Source organism: Platalea leucorodia (assembly GCF_965183815.1).
Source record: "Platalea leucorodia genome assembly, chromosome: 9".
NCBI classification, from domain to species: Eukaryota; Metazoa; Chordata; class Aves; order Pelecaniformes; family Threskiornithidae; genus Platalea; species Platalea leucorodia.
The window spans coordinates 36,270,274-36,291,486 of NC_138831.1; the positions used below are offsets into that span (position 1 = coordinate 36,270,274).

The 21,213-nt window shown below is 37.0% G+C and overlaps 1 protein-coding gene across 5 annotated transcripts in view; it reads right to left on the bottom strand.

The window, feature by feature from the left end:
- TCF12 (transcription factor 12) overlaps positions 1 to 21,213 on the bottom strand; it is a 175,413-nt gene that overhangs the window by 48,167 nt on the left and 106,033 nt on the right. For all 5 annotated transcript variants that reach the window (XM_082322642.1, XM_082322640.1, XM_082322639.1 and 2 more), the window contains 2 exons: positions 7,948 to 8,083; positions 5,001 to 5,053 (listed from right to left, as the gene is read on the bottom strand). In XM_082322642.1, the coding sequence (XP_082178768.1) occupies positions 5,001 to 5,053; positions 7,948 to 8,083 (189 nt within the window). The remainder of the gene's footprint in view (positions 1 to 5,000; positions 5,054 to 7,947; positions 8,084 to 21,213) is intronic.

A 21,213-nucleotide genomic window follows, 5' to 3' on the forward strand; every position in this document is an offset into this window, starting at 1 on the left:
GTACATGCAGGATTTTCACAGAAAAGATCTTTCAATTAAGCAACCTCACAGTAGTTCACCACAGTCGGATGACAGGATAGTTACGTTTGGAAAAACGATCTGATTGCAGTTTAAAAAAATGCTATTAAGAGAGGGTTACTTAAGCACCTTCACCCTAATTCAGTGAGAACTCGATCTGAACTCTCACAGCAGGACTTTGCAACGGACTGCTTAGTTGTTTAATGACAGCTAAATGTTCTCGTATAGCAAAGAGCAGGTGGGATGCTATAACGTGAGGTTACTGCTGTTTTCAGATAGATTTCAAATAAAGGGTATGTTGAAAAAAACTACAATAATCTAAGCAGAAAACCAAATCTTTCTTAATAAACATAAAACCTCAAAGAAACACTTTTACTTGATTTGTAACATAACTTAGGGGATGGATATTTTATGTATTTGCTTTTTGTTCAAGCTCACAGATGAACATGGTGCTTAAGAAAGAGTATAGAGCAAGTCCCTAAAAACTTTATCCCTTGAACCAGGTGACTAAAGGAGCATAAAGCAGAAGGGAAGATGCAAGACCGAGTCACGAGGAAGAAATCGCAAGTTCTGTGTTGCATTATCCATAAGAATTTATTTGCTCAGTTTTGTTATTTAAAATTGCCTTCTTAAAACACAGCACAGCATCAGAGGCAAGGGTCAGGTGAGTTACTGCTGTCTTTGCGAGTGTTAGATACTAAAGAAAAGTGACAGCTGAATGTATCACTTGACTGCGCAAGGCAATTCGGAGCAGTTATGAACAAAATAAATGCTGCTTTTTACATTTTGACACCATTTCTGGCCAGTGGGAACAAATCTTACCAAAAAAAAGTTCCACTAGAAAGTCGGTTAAACACAACATCACAGTCAGTTAAAACATCACACAAAGCATCTACCCAGGATGCTCCAAAGCTTTTATTCATAACCACAGACTTCATAAAAGCATTCCAAGGATGTTGCTTTATGCCAGGCTACTTCAATACACATTGAACTTGCTAATATTGAGGATAATTCTCTAAAGAAAGTCCACTCAGTATGGTGAATGGTCTATTATTTTTAATATCATCTAAACATTAAAGTCTCAAAAACTGTGTTTCAGATAAACATTCAGAGGACTAGATCCTTTCCACTCCACCATTTCAAATGATCTCCTTTTACCCTTTGGGAGGGGTGGAGGAAGGAGGGAGCACTGAAGGGAGTAAGATCTACTATTTTTCTTCTGGTACCATTGGTATCTTTATGAGACATCTCTTGAAATATATTTCTCAAGCTCAGTCTTAAGAGACTAGCGTGATACCAAAAAGAAAAGTGCCTTAAATGTCTGGGAGGTAGTTCTACGCATGCAAACCAAGTTTTCCCTAGCTTTGCTTCATAAAGAATTCTTGCAATAAATTAGCACCCATTGACCATATGCATACTATAGAGGGTGATATATGAGGAACCCCTACAGTTAAGCTATAAATTGTCTTAAATGTATTGAAAAACATAATGAGTCTGAATTTAGAAAGAGATCTCTGGTATTAGAAAATACTCATTTGACAATCTCTTATGAAATAAGCGGCAATCTAAAGTTTAATATTAACTGATAGTCTCAGATACTGTGGAAAGTCTAAAATACTCAAAATAGTTATTAGAAATGGCACTACACAGAAAACAATCAGATATTTGTGCCTGTGTGTCACAGCTGATTTTCTGTAACAAAAATCAACAGACATGATGTATTTCATGTTATTTCTCTGATACGAGACCAATTAAATGGCAAAAGAATGATGAATATTCACACTATTTTTCTTAGAATTATGACCTCATGATAGCTACTGATTATGGTACTAATCATAAATTCTAGTTTGAAATATTTTCTGACTATACATGTAAATAGTATGTTTCTGCTCATAGCCCATCCATGATTAGATGGCAATCTCCCTGCGCATTTCCAAGGCAGCCTAACTTTTCTTTCTTCTCCCTCTGAGGACTGAAGAGCTCTTTGAAAACCCTGACACTCTGCTCTTCCTAACTCAGCCCCGCCGATTAGTTACAACTGGTTTCAAGTCACATGATGTTATTAGTTTCTTGGCTTAGTTAACGTAACTCCTACAATTGGAAAAATTCTCAGAAATACAACAATTTTGAATCTCTGAGGATAATGTAAGCCACTGAACAGTATTCCCCCCCCCCAATATAAACGGCACATCATAATTTTTCTGTTCACTCAAGCCTGGCTTGAGCTAACGATGAGAAAAAATAAAACACTGATCTTTTTAGTTTCTATCCTCTGCACAAGGCTTTAAATTTAGTAGTTGTAGTTTAACATAAATGCTTGCATGTCAACATTCAAAATGTTTTGGGCAATGACTCACCACTTAGCAACTTATGACAGGAAAACTTAAAAATGCATTTGCCTGATGCATTTAATTTTTACAGTAAAATGACAAATTCAGATTGAATTGCATTCCAGAAAGTTACTAAACAATTCATTAGCACTTTTCTCTCTAACTATTTTTACTTTAGGCCCTGATAAGAACACATGAAGAAAGATAAACCTCAAAGCAAGTAATTTCAGAAAATACCATACAAATCCAAGAGAAAAAGAAACAAACTAGAGGATGATTAAAAAAAAAAAAAAAAATCATTATTTCTTAAAATTACCTTACAGTTATCTAGGAAATTAAATTACTGTTGAGTATGTGTTGACATGGTAGCCCTATACTAACACAAAAACATTGCAGAAAACAAATGTTTCAGAAACTGAAAAATTAAAAAATACAGATTTGTATAATAATATCATTTCTTGTGACTTTCTATATTATAATTAAACTTCTCTGCACTACCTATTAGCAAAATCAATTTTTATCTTTCACCCAAAACATTCTGACTTCTTACCAAGGTATATTTAAAATAAAGACAACACTTACATAGTTATCTACTCAATTTAAATTTCCTATGATGATCAGTGAAATTTAGTTTTGTGTCATCTTCCAACCACATAATATCTCATATCACTTTTCTTTTTAATATGTCATTTTACTTCAAGGCTCTATTCAGCACTGAAAACATTGAAACACAGAGAAACAGTACTTAAAAACTGCAGCATTGCAATCATTGATTATTCACAGTAACTGCACTTTATTGCGCAGATTGGTACAATGTTAATGCAAATAAAATTTATCAGCATTTTGTTGTCTCCACTCTTCTCACAGAAGAAGAATTACATGGAAACCATTTGAAAAATACTGCTTCTTAAAATTAAAGCCTGGTAAGAGAAATGAGAGAAATTTTTCACTGGGTAAAATGATCTCTTTACCTGGCTGACGCTACTAAATATTAAATATGTAACGTAAGCTTTATTACTCGCCTAGAATTACAGTAATAAATGACATGAAAATTGCACTGCTATGTGTTTTAGCTTCTCTGACATTTTAAATATATTTTTGTTAATCTAGCAGAAATCAGCTGCTAGACTGTAAAGCCACCCTACATAACACGCAACTGTTAAAATGTAAATTGCCAAACTATTTTTAGCTGCTGCTGAAGGGGAAAAAAAAAAAGGGGGGGGGGGGGGGGGAAGAAGAAGAATATTCCTGGCCTCGGGAATAATGATTTGAGGCATTGTGTTCATTTTGTTTATCAAGCAGCTATTCAGCCTCTAGTGGGGCCCAAGTGCTTATGCAAGCAAAAGCTTTTAAGAGTGCCTGCAGCTGCAATCCTGGCTCCCAGGTAGGCTGCAGGTTCAGAGCACAGCTGCCCCAGGCTATCTATACTATCTCAGCTCCATCTGGAAGTACGGTTAAAATAGGATTTCAGATCCCGGTTTCTGTATGTATCACCGCGAGCAGGGGGAGGGAGGAGGGAAAGAGAGGGAGGAGAGAGCAGGGGAGATACAAGGACCAGAAGACACCATCCGTACTTCAGACTCAATACCAAATAAAAAGATCAGACCCATTTTGCTCCCGCTATATTACTGTTGCCTGTGCAGTGTGCTCTATTCAGCCTATCCGGCTTTGAGTTATGACTCATCCAAGTGCACCTGCGCCCATGTGTTAAGTACTGCCAAATAAAAGCCCAACAGCCATTTACACAACAAAGAGATGTACCCCGCCAGGCAGCCGAGCTTCCCCTCCCCTCCCGTTTGCTCTGAGCGGGGGGCGGGGGGGGGAATAAGTCTGTCCTTCACTTCGCTGGGGATTTTTCACTTCACGTGGATTTTTAAATGCAGATTCATTTACAAACAATTTTCTTCCTTTTAAGAATAAAGCATATTTAATACCACAAAACACCCCTATAGCATTAGATTATCACAGCCATTAATGATTTTTCCACCAAAACCCTTCCAACCTTTTTCATCAAAGCCCTTTATTCTCGAAGGATAAATTTTCAAGCAAAGAGGGATCAACAAACTAGTTGCTTGAAAGCTTTCCTGATGCTAGGCTGAAGTTAGGAAAGGCTTAATGAAGGCTTTAAAATCCACCAGGGCTTCACAATGAACATCTGACTCGGTGATTTATGCATATTAATAACCTCAGTCCTACTGAGGCAAGCTGAGCTGTACATGTCCTCCGAATCTTAATGTCTTCAGCTCCACTGGGATTATTACAAATGTAAATTTCTAAGATTCTCAGCTATTAATCTCTGTCTGTCCTCCTGTTCAGCAACATAATGACTAATTAAACATCAAAAGACCTGTACAGGAGATCTTCTTTGACAGCTCCTGGCCCAGCTCTCTTCCCAAGAGAGGAATTCAAATGACAGGGACAAGTGGGTAGGAGCATATGAGCAAGCTACAAATCACTGCTACGAAACCTAAAAATTCCACATCAAATGTGTATTTAGTTCTCCAGAACCACTCCCAATTACTTAGTCTGGCTGTTCATGTCCAGCGGATAGCCTTCCTAATGCTGAAGTTAAGTAATTTGTATCTATGTCAGGTGAAGAGAGCACAATTTGAGCCCTATTTGTTTACTATAAGTAAAAAATGTAGTACTTACGGAAGAAGGCAAACCAGGGGGCACCTTTCTTACTTTCTTTGTTTGTAGAGGATCTGTACACAGAAAAACAAGGTTTCATCAAGTATCTACATTACAGATGAGAAAGAATAAATAGCTATACTATAGTTTTTTCTTTCAATGATGAATTTTTTTACCTATTTCATGCATTTTTTTATTCTGTGCCAATGAAATTTGTCTTTCACATCAATACAAGAATGTGCCTAAATATGTAACATACCGACGTTCTCTAAAATAAAGCTTTGCTAAATAATTACTTTCAACTCTTTCCAGAAGGAAAGCAGTTATTGCTGAGAACATGAACACTGAAGGGTACACTGATGCCCTTACACACTTGCTAAGAAACAAAGTAAGATTTTGAGATATATAAGGAGGAAAATGGGACTGATTAGAGGGAGAAATGCTTTCCCTTTCTGCACTTCAGAATAAAGACAGAACTATTAAAAAGGAATTTATGACATGTTAAAGTATGATTTATACTCTAAAATACTAACATGATGTAAATTTCTATAGCTTTTAGACTATACCAAGGTTGTGAATAAACAGCAAGTCTAATGACCTAACTACTTTTCTTAAGTAATAAAGGCAATACAACTCAAATTTGCACGTAATAGTAAAGTTGGAAGTACGGTACCTGCTTCCTTCTACCAATAATTATTGTAACATCACAAAAGTACACAGCAATTTCACTACCTAAATAAAGAATCTGAACCAGTTTAGTCAGCTGCTAATAAAATTAATCTGAACAGTATGTAGGCAAATTAGAAGTTAGCTGATGTTCTGAAGATGAGTATCTGGCAAGATTACCAGTTCTACAGTTGACCAATTGAGTCTTCAATTAAAATACAAAATGCCTATTTTTCTATTTTCATTCAGAACATTTGATCACAATTTTATTATACAATATGACAAGATAAAGGTGAGAATATCTGCTGGATATCTTTACTCTGATCATTCCCCATAGGGCGTGTTCAAAAAGAAAATAAAAGGACTTCTGGAAGAGATACTTACACTGCACTCAAAGTGTAACCTGGAAGGGAACACTGGTTTGTTTCAATGAACTTTAGCAGCAAATTTAAAGAGAGTTTGTTAAAATCCTGGTCAGGCAATTCCTTCTCGGGCAAAAAACGGCCACAATTTGACTTTGCTTTAAATTCTCAGGCAGCAATTTTGTAACATTTAACTAGTCCATTTAAAAAAAAAAAAAAATCAGGCGTACTTTCTCACGCCATTGGAAACAAGACTCGAGATAAAAGTGCACTTACTTTTCCTGGCATTTCTGGAAAAACATTTCCATAAATTCGTAACTACCACCCGCCATGTCCTGGGTTGTAGTCCCCCAGATTCAGCCATGACGGAAAGAGGAATATCACGCTGTTACCAGTTTGAACAGGTTTATACCCCTTGAGCTTCTCTTTCAAAGAAAAAAATAAATAGGAGTACTACTCTGAAAGCATCTAGCTTCATTTTGTTTAATTTAATAATATCTGGAACTTACCAAACTCATAGTTTGCAGAACAAACTAACTTAATCACATATTCAAGTATATAACAGAAATCAGACGATCCTGTTTAGGACTGTCCCTCAATGACTGCTTCATACCATAACCTTTCTGCCCATGTCAGTATCACTCTCTGGCCAGCACCCAAAGTCATGCTCTAACAGCCCCCCTGTTACTCAAAACCATAGCAGGTTACTGTTGTAGTAACTTCTCACTAAAAACTGATTCAATGGGGGCTAAAGCTAATAATAATAAACCCAACTTTTTTCTATTAAAGTTCAAACACCCTTCCAAGCGGCAAACAGTTTCACTGAACTTTCCTCAGACTGTTCCTCTTCGGAAACAGATCTGAAGAACTGCTATGTTTGGTTCTCATATTCTGAGGAACATGAATACTTACAAGAGTATTTGTAAAGAAAAACAATCCCAGATTAAACGGCAGTTGTCTTGACAACAGGTTAAAAAGTTATTAAAAAATGGTATTTTAAAACACCTACATACATACACACACATATACATAGATATTATTACAGAAGTGCTATACAGAATGTGTGGGCATTAAAAAACCAAACATATAACTAGAGTAATCCTAATGATATAACATGCTAACATTGAAATATGGTAGCTTTTAAACTAGAATATCAGGTTACAATCTCTCTTCTCATACCAAAAAGAATTTTTTAAAACTTGCACACCGAGTTATTCACAATAGTCTTATAGTAGAAATGATAGAACAGCTGGCTCATTCTTGATGCCCTAATTCAACAGAAAGTCTTCAGAGCTATGAAATATTACCACTAACTATGACTGAGTAGGAAAATTCCATTTATCTCTAAGTATCTCCAGAATAAAATATTAATACTGTCATAGGATTATAACAATTTTAAGCAAGTTCCTGCCTGCATATTTTGCAAAGTAGTCTGATTTTAGGATAAACTACTAGTCTCCAATTGCTAAGAACTTTAAAGGCATGTTGAACCAATTACAATGAACTATATATTGCCCTGAATAAAGTTACTTTTAGCATATAAAAGGATAATTGTTTCCCCTTTGTGTCTTTCCCCTACTAAATAATGGTAATGACCTCAGGGTCAGGCATTTCCAGGAGTTAATGATGGCATGGGTTAAGGGCACTCAGCTGGTCATCAGCTCCTATCCATCTGTCATTATTGGTTTTGCAATTAAGGGGTTTATTGGAGCTTCTTGTTTGTTTTATAAGCAATACTGACCAGTGTTGAATCCAAACTAGCATCTCAAAGAAAATGTTAATAATCTGGTTTATCTCTTATATAGCAGTTTGCTATAATTTGAATTGCTCAGTACAGAGCAATCTCCAGTATATAAAATGTACTGTCAAAGAAAATAATAAAGTCTGCAGAAATGCATCACGAACAAAAAAAAAGTTTAAAAACTGTCTATATTACTCACCAAGAGCTGGTGAGTCATGAAGTGGTCTTCGGCGTTGATTTGTGCCAGAAAACGGGTAGTAGGGTGTTCCAGGTTTTCCCGAGGATGACAGCTGACCCGGACTTCCAAGCCCCATATCTGACCGAAGCAGACTAGACTGCAAAATATACAGAGAAAAGTAAAATTAAGCTGTATAATAACTCAGCTATTAATATACCAGGCTAACAAACTATTAACCACACCTACTGCTCTTGGCATTTATAGGAATTTACTGGGCTTTGAGTGAAGGTCTTAGAGTTAAAAAAAAGAAAAAATGTTGATTTTTTTTAAATTAGTATTCAGAGAATATACTATAGCATAATTCAGAAAGGCAGAGCAAGTTTGGCTGTGAGCCTCCAAAAAGCCATAACTATTTTAGTTTAAAACATCTGAAAGAATCAATTCATACTTAAATTCTAAACAAAAATCATAATACTTTGTTTAGTTTGCAATGTAACACCTCTTCTGTTACACAATATAAACATAATTGATAAAAACTGCTAAGAGTTTATAGTGTGACATTAGGTTTTAGCACATACTTAGAAATCCAGACTTATATTACATTCATAAAAACATGGAATAATTGTCAAAAAAAATCAAACGCAAAAGAGATAACAGATTAGATTAATGCACAGAACATAAAAAATTATGACATTTTAAAAACTTCAACCAACAATGTAGTTGAACCCTACCCTTCTTGTTCCCTTTTCACGCAGTAAATACAAAAACATTCTAAACACTTAACAAGTGCGTAATATATTGTTTGGCCTCACATTATTTGGATTTCTTCTGTGAAACCGAAATGAATGTTGGGGATTTATGAGAAGATAGTTTTTCCATGGTTGATAGTATGCTTAGCCTTGTTTTAGTCTGAAAATCCCCAGACTTGGAGTGAAACCCACAGAACTGTTTCTACAGAAAAGATAATGCTACCAGGCAGTAAAAATGCATTCACCGCCGCTTCATTCCTGGCTGTTGCATACAGCTTTCCTCACAGAGAAGCACCCATTCTGTGTTGCACATAGCTAAAGACACATTGCTTTTAATATTTGCAAAATCAGACAGTGTTTTAAGGTCACCATGGAACCAGCAGCCTTCGGAAACCAGTGATTCAATTTCTTCATACTTGGTCATTATGCAGTGCAGTCTTCCCGTTATAAAGGGGGTAAAGCACGACTGTTGGATAGCAGGACAACAGTTATGTTTTGCCTACATTCAAACTGTGCTAGCATTTCAATTGTCAGATGACACCAAGACAGAAACTGCTGACTGGATTAACTTTTATACCGAAACAAACTTGAGGTAGCACCTAGTTAAAATTTCTCCTTCAGCCCCACCGCTCCCAGGCCAACTTTCCTCCTCCCCTCTAACCACTGTCAACGACGAGTCCACGCGCACCCGCAGGTTCCAGAGGCTGTCAAACAAGCACGCTTGCAGACTGGATCGTGGCAGGAACTGCTCTAGCGCTGTTGCCTTCTGGGGCTACAGCAGCCCACCAAAATACATGCAGAGGCCATTGCCCCTGGTTCTCCTCACCTTTCCTTCTAAGGCCTTGTCATGGTTTTACCCCAGCTGGCAACTAAGCACCACACAGCCACTCGCTCACTCCCCCCACAGTGGGACAGGGAGAGAATTGGAAGGGTAAAAGTAAGAAAACTCATGGGTTGAGATAAAGACAGTTAACAGGTTAAAGCAAAAGCCACGCACACAAGCAAAGCAAAACAAGGAATTCATCCACTACTTCCCACTGGCAGGCAGGTGTTCAGCCATCTCCAGGAAAGCAGGGCTCCATCACACGTAACGGTTACTTGGGAAGACAAACGCCATCACTCCAAACATCCTCCCCCCCCCCCCCCCCCCCCTTCCCCCAGCTTTATATGCTGAGCATGACGTCATGTGGTGTGGAATAGCCCTTTGGTCAGTTGGGGTCAGCTGTCCCGGCTGTGTCCCCTCCCAACTTCTTGTGCACCCCCAGCCCACTCGCTGGTGGGGTGGGGTGAGAAGCAGAAAAGGCCTTGACCCTGTGTAAGCGCTGCTCAGCAGTAACTAAACCATCCCTGTGCTATCAACACTGTTTCCAGCACAAATCCAAAACATAGCCCCATGCGAGCTACTGTGAAGAAAATGAACTCTATCCCAGCCAAAACCAGCACAGGCCTGAATACCCTCATTCATAAACAAATGTATTTTTTTGATTACATTATATCATTCAAGCTGTTTCTTTCGGTGTGATTACTTCTGAAAGGTGAGGCTAACTCACATGGCTCTCAGTAAGGTACTAAATCCCTTCTAACTTGCAATTCACCGGGATTAGCAGAAAATCCAGAGTTCATATAAAATTACAGACTATATATTAAAAAAGCAATAACTTCAAGTGTGTTTTTCCAGATAAATGGTTTTGCATCATATCACTACCGAAATTTGTGTCTTTTACTTGTCTGATGACTAATTTGAGGATGAAAATCTTGTATTTTAACTGAAAAGAGTGGGATGTGAAAGAGTCACCCCATTACAAACTAAAGGAGGGCCTTTAGTGTTAACTATTCTTACAAATCTATCACACAGTTTGAAGAACAAAGTTAATAATGATTAAAAATGTTAAGGCATAAAAATAAAGTTTCCCCTCAACTCAATTTCTTCATTCTTATTCTTACAATAAAATAGTCTTTAAATCAGAATTATAAATACAAAACTCATATTGAAATGAGATACCCTTGTAAGGAGTGAGGTGATCTTAAACAAAGTATACAGAAAACACGGGGGGGGGAAATCCGGTTGTAGACTGTTTCAAGATTTGCTAATTTTGCCTTTGACAGTTAAGAGTTTATTGTTTTGCAGAAAACGCTATGATTTTCAGAATATCTGGCTTACATAGTGTAAGTCTGAATTTAGCAAAGATGCTATTCTAAACATTTATTAGCGTTTTAGCAATGAACACTGTGCAGGAAACCTGGGCAATGTTTTGTGAAAAGCAGTTCCTCCAAACCAAGACTGTCCAAAAGAAGAAATGAAACCAGTTCTGCACTTAGCCCAAGGCTTGACCTTCAGCCCAAGAATACCCAGGACTGAAGGAAAACTTCTTTACATAGCCCATGGGGAAGGGGAGGAAGTATTGCAATAGTTGTCATTTCAAGTAGCTGAAGCAAGGTCCCACTCACAGAATCCCAGAACTGCGGAGGCTGGCAGGGACCTCTGGAGGTCGTCTGGTCCAGCCCCTGCTCACTCAGAGCAGCTGTCAAACACAATTAGGAGCTACGTCCCATTCACGTTAAAAACAACCTTCCCCACTCCCCACCAGCATCTCCTTCTGATCATTGGCAATGATTTTGGAAGTGCAACAGGATCCATACAGACACCTCCAAAAAAAGGGGGTGGGAGTGTTCTTAGTTCCTCTGTTCCACTATCCATTAAAAAAAAAAAAAAAAACAAAACAACACCCAACAAAAAAAACTCAGTAAAAAAATCTTAAATTCACTTCTACTAAGCCATTCCAAAAGGCATGTGTCTATATCTTTTCCAGACCTAACCTCCAACCTTTACCTCATGACATTTGCCACCCTTGCTTTTGTCCTAAGCATTCCAGGTTCTTGACATTTTCATCAGACCCTGAATTTGAAAGCAGCATGGCTACTACAACAACATAAAGTAAGTGTGTAAGTAATATAATACATACCCAGTAAATCTCAAGCTATGCAACACACTCTAAAGAGGTTTTCTGATCTATATTGTGTTTCAGTAAGAATTGGGGGGGGGGGCAGGGAGAGACACACCCCCCCAAAACACAACCCTCTTCTACCATTCCCTCAATCAAATGAAGCATCTGTTTAAAATTTTATAATTGTACCTCAGTCTTCCAAAATAAAATAAAAATAGATGTCATTAGTTCAGCTTATTGATTTTTCTGCCTGTCTGAACCAATTGAGAAGCAATATTGATTAGGACTGATCCTTTCCTAAGGGCATCTGATAAAGAAAGGAATACAAAAATACCACTGAGGATAGCAAAAAAGCTTTGTATTATCAGCACCAAGCTTCTCCTGACTAAGTGCCTGAGGTCCCTGCACAGAGGCGGATCGCTTACATACGTAGTTTGCAGCATTCTCCACAGAGAACATTCACGCTCAGTCCAAACCTCATCTGCCAAGCATGGATCCAATTACTAAAGAATAATCAATGGCTGGTTATTCTCCTGAACGCTGCTGAGTCCTGTCTGCATTACCATTATAAATAAACAGACATCACCCTTAAAAAATTGCCTTTTTGGATTTTATAAGGCATATTTCCAGCTTCAAAATAAACAAGAATTATTTAAAGCAATATTTTACCTAAGGAATGTGTGTTCAATAACCAACCTTAAAAAAAAAAAAAAAAAGAAAGAAAAGAAAACAAAATAAAAAGGGCTTTTATTACAATCAACATAGCAAGCCTGATTCCAAAGAGAACAGAGAAAAAGAGGTAAACATGACTGCTTTACTTTTCAAATTTATCCCTTTCAGCAAAACCAAGAAACAGTTTTGACAGCCTCAGGGGAAATGGCACGGCCTGACCCAAAAAATAAAGGCTTTTACAGGGGCCACTATCTAGACAAATGCTTTAAAGGGGTCCTTTTCCTAAAAAGTATTCTCATAAAAATGAAATGCAGGGGAGTCATCTATTCAACCATTTCAAGGGTGAGGTGAGGGGAAAAGAATCATAGCTACATGGCGGGGGGGGGGGGGGGGGGCGGTGTATTTATGCACCTTTGTCACAGAAAACAAGTAACGTCGTATTGCAGCTGCACTTACGTGCACGCAAAGTTAGCTTCCATTCAAACTAACAAGCTAATCAACCATATGCTTATATCAAAATGGTATGCCTGAGACAAAAAAAGCTCTTTACTCAACATATTTTAAAATGGTTTTTAAATTGACTCTTTCAAAGAATTTGAGCATAAAAGTAAGAAAGAGTTTGACTACTTTGGAAGTTTTCTTTTCGCCAGCCCAACTCTATGAGTCTTTAGAATCCCGAAGATACAATCTGATGCCAAAATACTGCTCTGCCTTCAATGAACTTCTAGGACACCGGCCAGCAGAATTCTAATATGTTGGTAAACACTTCTTTGATTTTCTTACTTTGATATAAAAAAAGAAATGTGGACAAGTAAAGGCCTACAGATGTCCTTATGTAATATTCCTTGCAGCTCTCAAACATTTAGGCTATATGCAGATAGGAAAGCCAAGGTATCCTGCAAAACACACAAACATTTCTAACAAACACACTCCACTATCACATATAAGGTTTTACCTTTTCAAAAATGTATTTGTTATAGGCAGTTAGCCTTGTGCTTCCTGGTCTAAATCTCATTCATGTTCATTTTTTAAATGCAAAAGTATTAGCAAACCCTTTAAGAACTCAGATTTTCCTAGTGTAGCCATAGCCAAACTACGCAATAGTTCCATCCAAATACAACTGTGTGCCTTTACATTATTCATTATTTTCTATCGAAAGAATAATATGGTTGAGAATAAAAGCATTAGCCCATTATAGGCAACTGATTATGACAGGGCTATTGTGCTGGCATAACAAGGCAGGCTGCTTTGGCAGCGAAATGAGAGCTGCAACTTACCAACTGCAAACTTAGATCTTGAGCCGCCCTCCCCAGCTAGTCAACTAGATTTTATTTTTCCTAGGTTTTTTGCATTAGCTTCCTTTTCAAAAAGTTTATGCTTTGAGTCCCAGCAGTCAGGCTGTCCCTATTTAAGGCAGGAAAACTGTCTCAAGTTTGGTTTAGTTTGGGTTTTTTTGGTTGGTTTTTTTTTTTTTTTTTAAGTACTGAAGTGTTTAGTTAAAAATTGGGAGCTTAAATAAATTATTTTGTAAAAGTAAAGTAACGCAAAAGCACTCATCTCAATCAAATCCCTCCATTATCCCATGACCCAGTTGTAAACAAACTCACTTGGCATTTCTCTATTTCTCAGAATTACGTAGAGCAGATCCTAAGTGCATTCCTTGCCTTACTATAAACTTGAAATGCTGCACTGGGTAGAGCAAAAGTTTCATGTACGTGTCCTTTTATTCAGTGAGCCATTTGCATGACTTAAAGCATGTACATAATGTGTCTTAATATTTCACGTCTTGCTTTATAGATAAACCTGACAATTTGCATGAGCTAGTTTAAAAGAACGTAACAAAATGGAGAAATCAAAGTCTGCTAAACTTGCAAAATCCCCCAGCTAAGTTGTGTATGTTGTACCTGTGATTCCAAAGGAAAACCTAGCACAAAATTAAAACATTAACAAATAATTGCTCTGTGAGATACTAGTACAGTACAGAGGTTTGGGCTGCAAAAAGACCGTTCACGCGAGTTCCACGTCATGCAGTTTAAGCCAAAAATATAACCAAGATATAAAGTGTTGAATTTCACTTTACTCGAGTCTCCAATCTTTGGAAAGCGTAATGAATATGCACTCCAAAATAGGAGCTGAATTTGGAAAAACACTGACATATGATGTAAATTCATTTTAAATTTAAATTCTAGAGATATGTTTGCAATTATCAGCATGTTGTTAAAGAATCTCATCCTGAGAATATCATCAAATAGTAATGTGAAATACAGTGTTACCATTTTGAGAACAAAGGGACCCTGAATGAGTAATCAATAGCAACTGGCAGAAAATGAGGCATTAATTATGATCCTCTCTAGTGTTTTGTCTCAAACAAGGTTTCATTAAATATATTGTGCTAACCTGTACATCTTCAAGCCATTACCAATAGATTTGATCAGATACATTTTTGGTCTGTTTCAGGAAGAGGAACGTATCAGAATTAAAAAACCAAAACAACACCTAAAGTGTTATATGATAACTTGAGCATTTCTTCTTGATCAATTTAAAGGAAATCAGGGGTTGCTAATAAAACATCTCAGGAGAGGATCCTCTAACAACATGCTGATAATTGCAAACATATTCCTCATTTTAAAAAAATACTCAGATCTTATAATCTCAATGTAGTCTCTTGAAAATTTAATTATCATCTCCTATACCTAAAGTATCATGCAGGTTTGAGAAGATAATGACAGTCATCCATCAACTGCATCCTGCCAGTGTAATCAGGCTAATCTAGCTCACTGGAGTAAAAAACAGCTACCTAGGGTACTAAATACTGAAGTGATGCAACATCATAAACAAAATAACAGACATTTAGTTTTACTGTCTTCCCAATTAATGTTAGCACTGAAAAATATCAAGGTATCGATATATTCTCTTTTTACACCAAAGCTTTTCTGGATCACCATGAGCTAAGCTGCTTATTCAATGTGTATACCTAAGCAGAATCTGCTACTATGGATAATTCTGTTTATGTGTAAATATACTGAGACTGAGCACAGGGACAGAGGAGGGAGAAGGAAGAAGTCTATTCAGAATTCCCGATATGTTTTCTTAAGCAGTGGGAGGAGTAAAGATTAAACACAAAGGGAAGTAAACATTTTGCATCCCTTCTGCATCTAAACGGCTTTAAAGCACCCGATTAATACAAATATTTTGAATGAGTCCTTTCCTTCGCTTTTGCAACAGTGGCTTCCCTGCACTGATACCGCATATTGGCAAGACTACAAATTCTGTCTTACACTTCTAAAAGCGGCACCCTGCTGATGATGGTGTCCAATCCCCGAGGTTATGCTGGCTCAGCTTGTCTTTGCTCATCCCCCCGGGCAAGGTATTTTTGCGTTGCTGACTGAATTCTAGGAAGGCATTACTAAGCATTGTGATTACAGGTCAGGCTCCTCTCCCTTTGCCTTTGAATCTTTTTGCTACATTATGAAAACAGTAATTTGAACAGCTTCCTTACTGTGATTATACAAAAGTGGAAGGTTTGTGGAGAACTGCAAAATGTCAGAAGAGAAGCAGCTGAGGGGCTATTCATCTACTTTTTAATTTCTTGGTACCAGCCTTCCTGCTTTTCTCTATGATTACAAGATACAAGCATGATAAGTCAACATTATAATAAAAGATTTTATGCTGAGTCTTATTTACAGAAGTCAGACTATAAAGGATATTATAAAGCTCAAACTATCCTTGCATCCGTTTCTCCCTCTGCATCTTCAGCAAAATGATTCCAAAAGATTTCGGACCATTAGTAGAATGTTTCATGTATATGGTATGGAAGCTGTCCATCTCCTCTCCCACACAACCAAGAGAAAAATCTCACTCGCTCTAAGCACCAAGTCAGAAAATGCGTAACATAATGAGGGCTCAAAAACGATCATTAAATATAGCAACCAGATAATTGTTAGGACTTAACATGGAGGACTCGTATGTTTTCACACACGATCAAGTGAAAGCTAAGTCCAATACTAGGGTGCTAGTAAATGGATAGACAAGCCCAGTAAATATCTTAGGCTACAATCCTCTCCCCTTAATAAATGTTATCCTTCTCTCCCTGCTCTTTAGAAACCTGTGCCATCAGGAGCACTACCATCTTGAAAAGCACTCCACAACACAACTGAAACCAGTGCAAGCTGGATGGCTTATTCCCACTGAAGAGGAATCAAAATGACAAATCTGACTTGTGCTCTTCTTTCCATTCACTGACTATCTGCTCAAGCCACAGTGTCTCCTAGCTCATCCCAGGCAGCAAATGCTAACAGGTTGATTACACCACTCTTATCTCCCCCTTCCCAATTCTACTCAGGGCCTGTATTCATCTTGAGAGCAGCAATCTGTGCAGATGCAAAGTTTGGGAAGGGACTTTATCTCCCTGCGAAGTGAGAAAGGAAGGTAAATGGGGGCTCAACATAATAGAGCAGTTATAGACAAAAGCAATAAACACTTCAAGAAAATCCAAAGGGCAATCCAGCTCACTCAAACAGACAAGTATGGCTGGGAAAAGATAATTGAGCTAATCTTTTCCCCATCCTCCAATAATACCATAAATTTGTAATTGAGAAGCACCCAACTCTAAGGCAGCAAGATTAGCTGGAGACAAATAGTAATTGGCCAAAGAAACTGTATCTGCGCTCCATGGTGTAACGTGCTTTTCACATCCTTACACAGCAATGTGTAAGATACTATATATATATATATATATTGATTTACAGGATATTCATTACCTTAAATACAATAAAATACAATCAAATATTAAAAGGAGGCAAGAAAATTTGCCAACCCTAAATAGTGTGAGAAAGAGAAGGGCAAAGACAAGTAACAGTTTGTCTGCTCAAGACATTCAAAATGATTCCTTGCAGAACTGCTCCCCTTTTATAAATAGCATCCCTCCCCCAACTATAACTAATTCCTAACACCTGCTACCCGCTTCATTCCAGGGGGGATGTCTTCCCTGATTAACCTCAGGTGGTCACCTCCAGCTCTGGAAAAAGAAAGCTAGCCTGTGCCCAGTACATTTTTACTTTCTAAAAAGATTCTGCAGGCTCCTTATCTGCTGAGAGATGGGACATATTTTCCCAATAGCACAATAAGTAATTCACTTCTAATAAATCATAATCAAGAGAAAGTTAATATTGCTTGATTTTACTTGAGAAATAAAATGAAGCAAAATAAACTCAAGTTTGGACATTGCATCTGCCCTTAAACTATATATCCTTCTCCCCATCCCAACCTTTTAAGACAGTATCAGCTGGCAGAATCCAGAGTCGCTGCTTCAGTTAACATTGTGTCACCTTTCCTTCAAAAGCCACGTTTCTTAGAGATTGACAGCTCAGCTGTAAAAATCTGCTTTGGGGAGACACCTGATATCAAAGGTGTCAGAAAAGAGAAGATTAAAAAGAGAAAATTTACAAAACAAAATCAGTTTGTCAGTTTTAAAATTATATTGGTATTGAAAAACCCCATACATGTACAAGCCTTAACATTTTTTTATAATTCCATAACTCAGTATTACTTGGATTTAAATAGAATTATTTTCTCTATACTGTTTCTAAAACTATGTGAGGAAGGAAGAAAAGCAACTGGTGCCACTGCTTGCAGTCTTTCTAAGGCCCCACAGATAAGAAAGGTCCAAATATCATGTACTTTTCTGCCTCATTGGAAAGATCCATCTAAAGCATCTTCAAACATACTGCCAACAGTGAGCAGGAAGAGCTTTCTTGTTGCTGTTTAAAAGATAGATTGGTTTAAAAAACAAAAAACCAACCAAACAAACAAAAAAACACAAAAAAACCCCCCAAAAACCCACAAAAAAAACCCCAACCATTGGGGGTTGGAACTATGGGACTTGTGGGTCCATAGCTGATGCAATCTGATAGCTTTTATTAGCACCAAAGTAAATTCTAAATTCTAAATTTTTTTTACTACAGAATGGTAGTCCCTCTATAGCACCTATGCTTTTTTATAATTAGCATGCTTAAAGTATGCATATTTTTTCCTTATTGTGCACAATTACACTGAAGTGTACATTCTATATATATGTATTTTTTCATTATTGTTGTCCAAAAGATCCGATTTCAAAACTTGGAAGTTTTTTAAAAAAAAGAAGAAAAAAAAAAAGGCAGCAGCCTGGAGGGATCTGAGATGCTCTAGCTACAAGGTTTAGCCTAACATTCTCCAGAGAGAATTATCCACACTCTAGCATCCCTTTTGCTACTATATTACTTCCTCTGCTGTCTACCATCTAGGTGGGGTCCAAATATGCCTGTTTCCTGAGACAAGCTATTTACATTTTCCTATTAATTTAAACCCCTTCGTTAATTCTTTTTTTTTTTTTTTAATCTTTTCAATAACACTACAATATCACAGGAGCAGATGGCACATCCTCAACACAGAATAACAGCCTAATTATTTCTCTCAAGGAAGCCAAGTAGGGATAGAAGTCTTAGAGACAAGCAATAAAAAAAGTTTCAGGAGATTTCAGAATTCAACAGAATTCCTACAGGAAGAAATGAAAACTGCAGAACTCTTGAATATGTGCGAGAGGGCTTGCATATGCAAACTTCAGACATACATCAGGTTACCCAAGAAGAAGCTATGAAGTGCTCACTGGCCCTGCAAAGAAACACCTAATATATTTTGTTCTACATAGTTGTCCATTACTTCTTTCATCTTCCAGCAAGACATCTAGTGCTCACTATTCTTTGACATATAATGCCACAGTAAAGCATGTTAGTAGTGGTCTAGTACAATGGCCCTTGTATTAAAGTAATGAATTGTTAAAAACTTAGCAAAGCATCCTAGGAGCAACTGCAGAGACATGCTGCTGTTTGGGGGCTACACCTGCAGATCAAGACAGACTTGTCTGGAAGCTTTCATACACATTTAATGAACAACGACGTTTTAAAATGCGATGTGCTACAAATATCTTTTTCTTCTTTGACTCACACATTTTAAGTAACATCTCAGCTGTCAGATACCACTAAAACACTACTCCATCCCACTATTCACACTCACTCATTTTTCTCCCTCTTGCCACTTCCAAGTTTTTTGTTCTAACAAAACATGTATTTCAAATTACATTTTTCATACTGTTCTTTGCTTTTCCATTTTTGTCAGTAAATCTCATTTCTGCCTCCCACATACATTTATACACTCTTACCTCCTAACATTCACATTTTTGTCTGTATGCTTATTCTTCCAGCTGTTTAATGTTACCTGATGCTTTACTAAAAAAATAAAATCCGTTAATCTTCTCCATTATACTACACACACATCTTACAATTATACAGTTTATGAACATACTAAAACTACTTTTAAGTTGGTGCTATTCAGTTCTATTAATTTTCCTCTACGCAGCAAGCTGGTATCTACATCCTACTATGGATACCCATTTTCACTCTTGCTTGCATATTCCTCACCACCTCACCAGCAACACAAAAATGTTGCCATTTTTGCCTATGCCCAATATGAGCGATCTTTTATGTTCTCCCTAAACAACTCAAATTTCTGGGGTTCTACTGTTATTACACTTCTTTAACCTGTGAGATAGCTGTTAGAGAGAGTGTGCTCCGAGATACTACTATTCTCAGCATTGCAGGATTGTTCTTTAGATTTGCATACTGCTCAAACTGCTTTAAAGTCTTTTTAAATTTGAAAGAAGCAAATTACTGACTATGCAAAGGCGAAGTAATGTACACTTGCAAACATTTCTTTTGCCAAAGTGATCATCTGCTAAATTGCCCAAAAAAAATCAGTGCTAAAGGCATTTTTGGGAGTTATTTCAAAGTTCTTATAGTGTGTTTGTTAAGAAGTGACTTAGGGGTTTTTTTGCACAAAAATGAAACAAACTTTCTAGTCTGTGAAGGATGTAACAGCTAATAAATACAGTTTTTCATGCTTTTAAATGTATTCTTTAATACATTGCTAAACTTGCAGACAAGATGCAAACCTCTGAAGTTCAACATTAAATTGTGAAGAAAGTTGTTCTTAAGTCAATAAACAAAGAAAGGCCACAAATTTTTGCTAAAAAGCCAACAGTATGAATTCCAGTTGTTCAATACCTATACCGTATTAAATTCTGTAATATTTTTCAGCAGAAGTGAATCAGGCATATACAAATCTAGCTTTCTCTGACTGGCACCCAGATGAGGAGAATGTTTCTATGTTGAACCATAACAAAGGTGGAAGATGGATAAGTTTTTTCCAACTTACTTTAACAATCAGTGAGAAGTCAGCTAATTTTTTTATCCAAGATACTACCCAAGTAACAGCACATATTTAAAGTAATTTAAGAAACACAAAACATGCTCTGAAGATGCACAAAGGCCACTACATCTATCTTAATATTCCAGGGAAGCATGTTTTTTTTTTTCCTGATAAAGAAGAAATTGGTAAATCCTGAAAAGTTGTCTGAAATTATGTCTTAATATGTTTACTTGGAAGTATATTCCCATAAGGAGCACTAAGTATGGTGCTAATGTACATAAAATGTTACTGTCATACTGCAAAATTCAGGGTAATTTAATAATGCCTGATGTGCCTTACATCATGTTGCAATGATGCAGTAATATGCTGCTAAATGAGTCACCTCACATTAGCTTCACAGCAATAGCAGAGCTGATGGCTATTGAAGGGAAAATGGTGTAGCAATATTACTGGAAACATTGATGGACCAGCTTTCTATTGGATTTTTTTTTTTCTTCATCCAAAAAATAAAGATTCTGAAGCAGCCTTATTTATTACCAATATGCACAAAACTTGTATAATAATAGCAGCAGAAATGAGTTAAAAATCCATCTGCCACTACTAAATAAAATACATACAGTATACACAGTATCACATAAATTCTTCATATGCTCTCTATGTAGTACTATATGTCATACTGC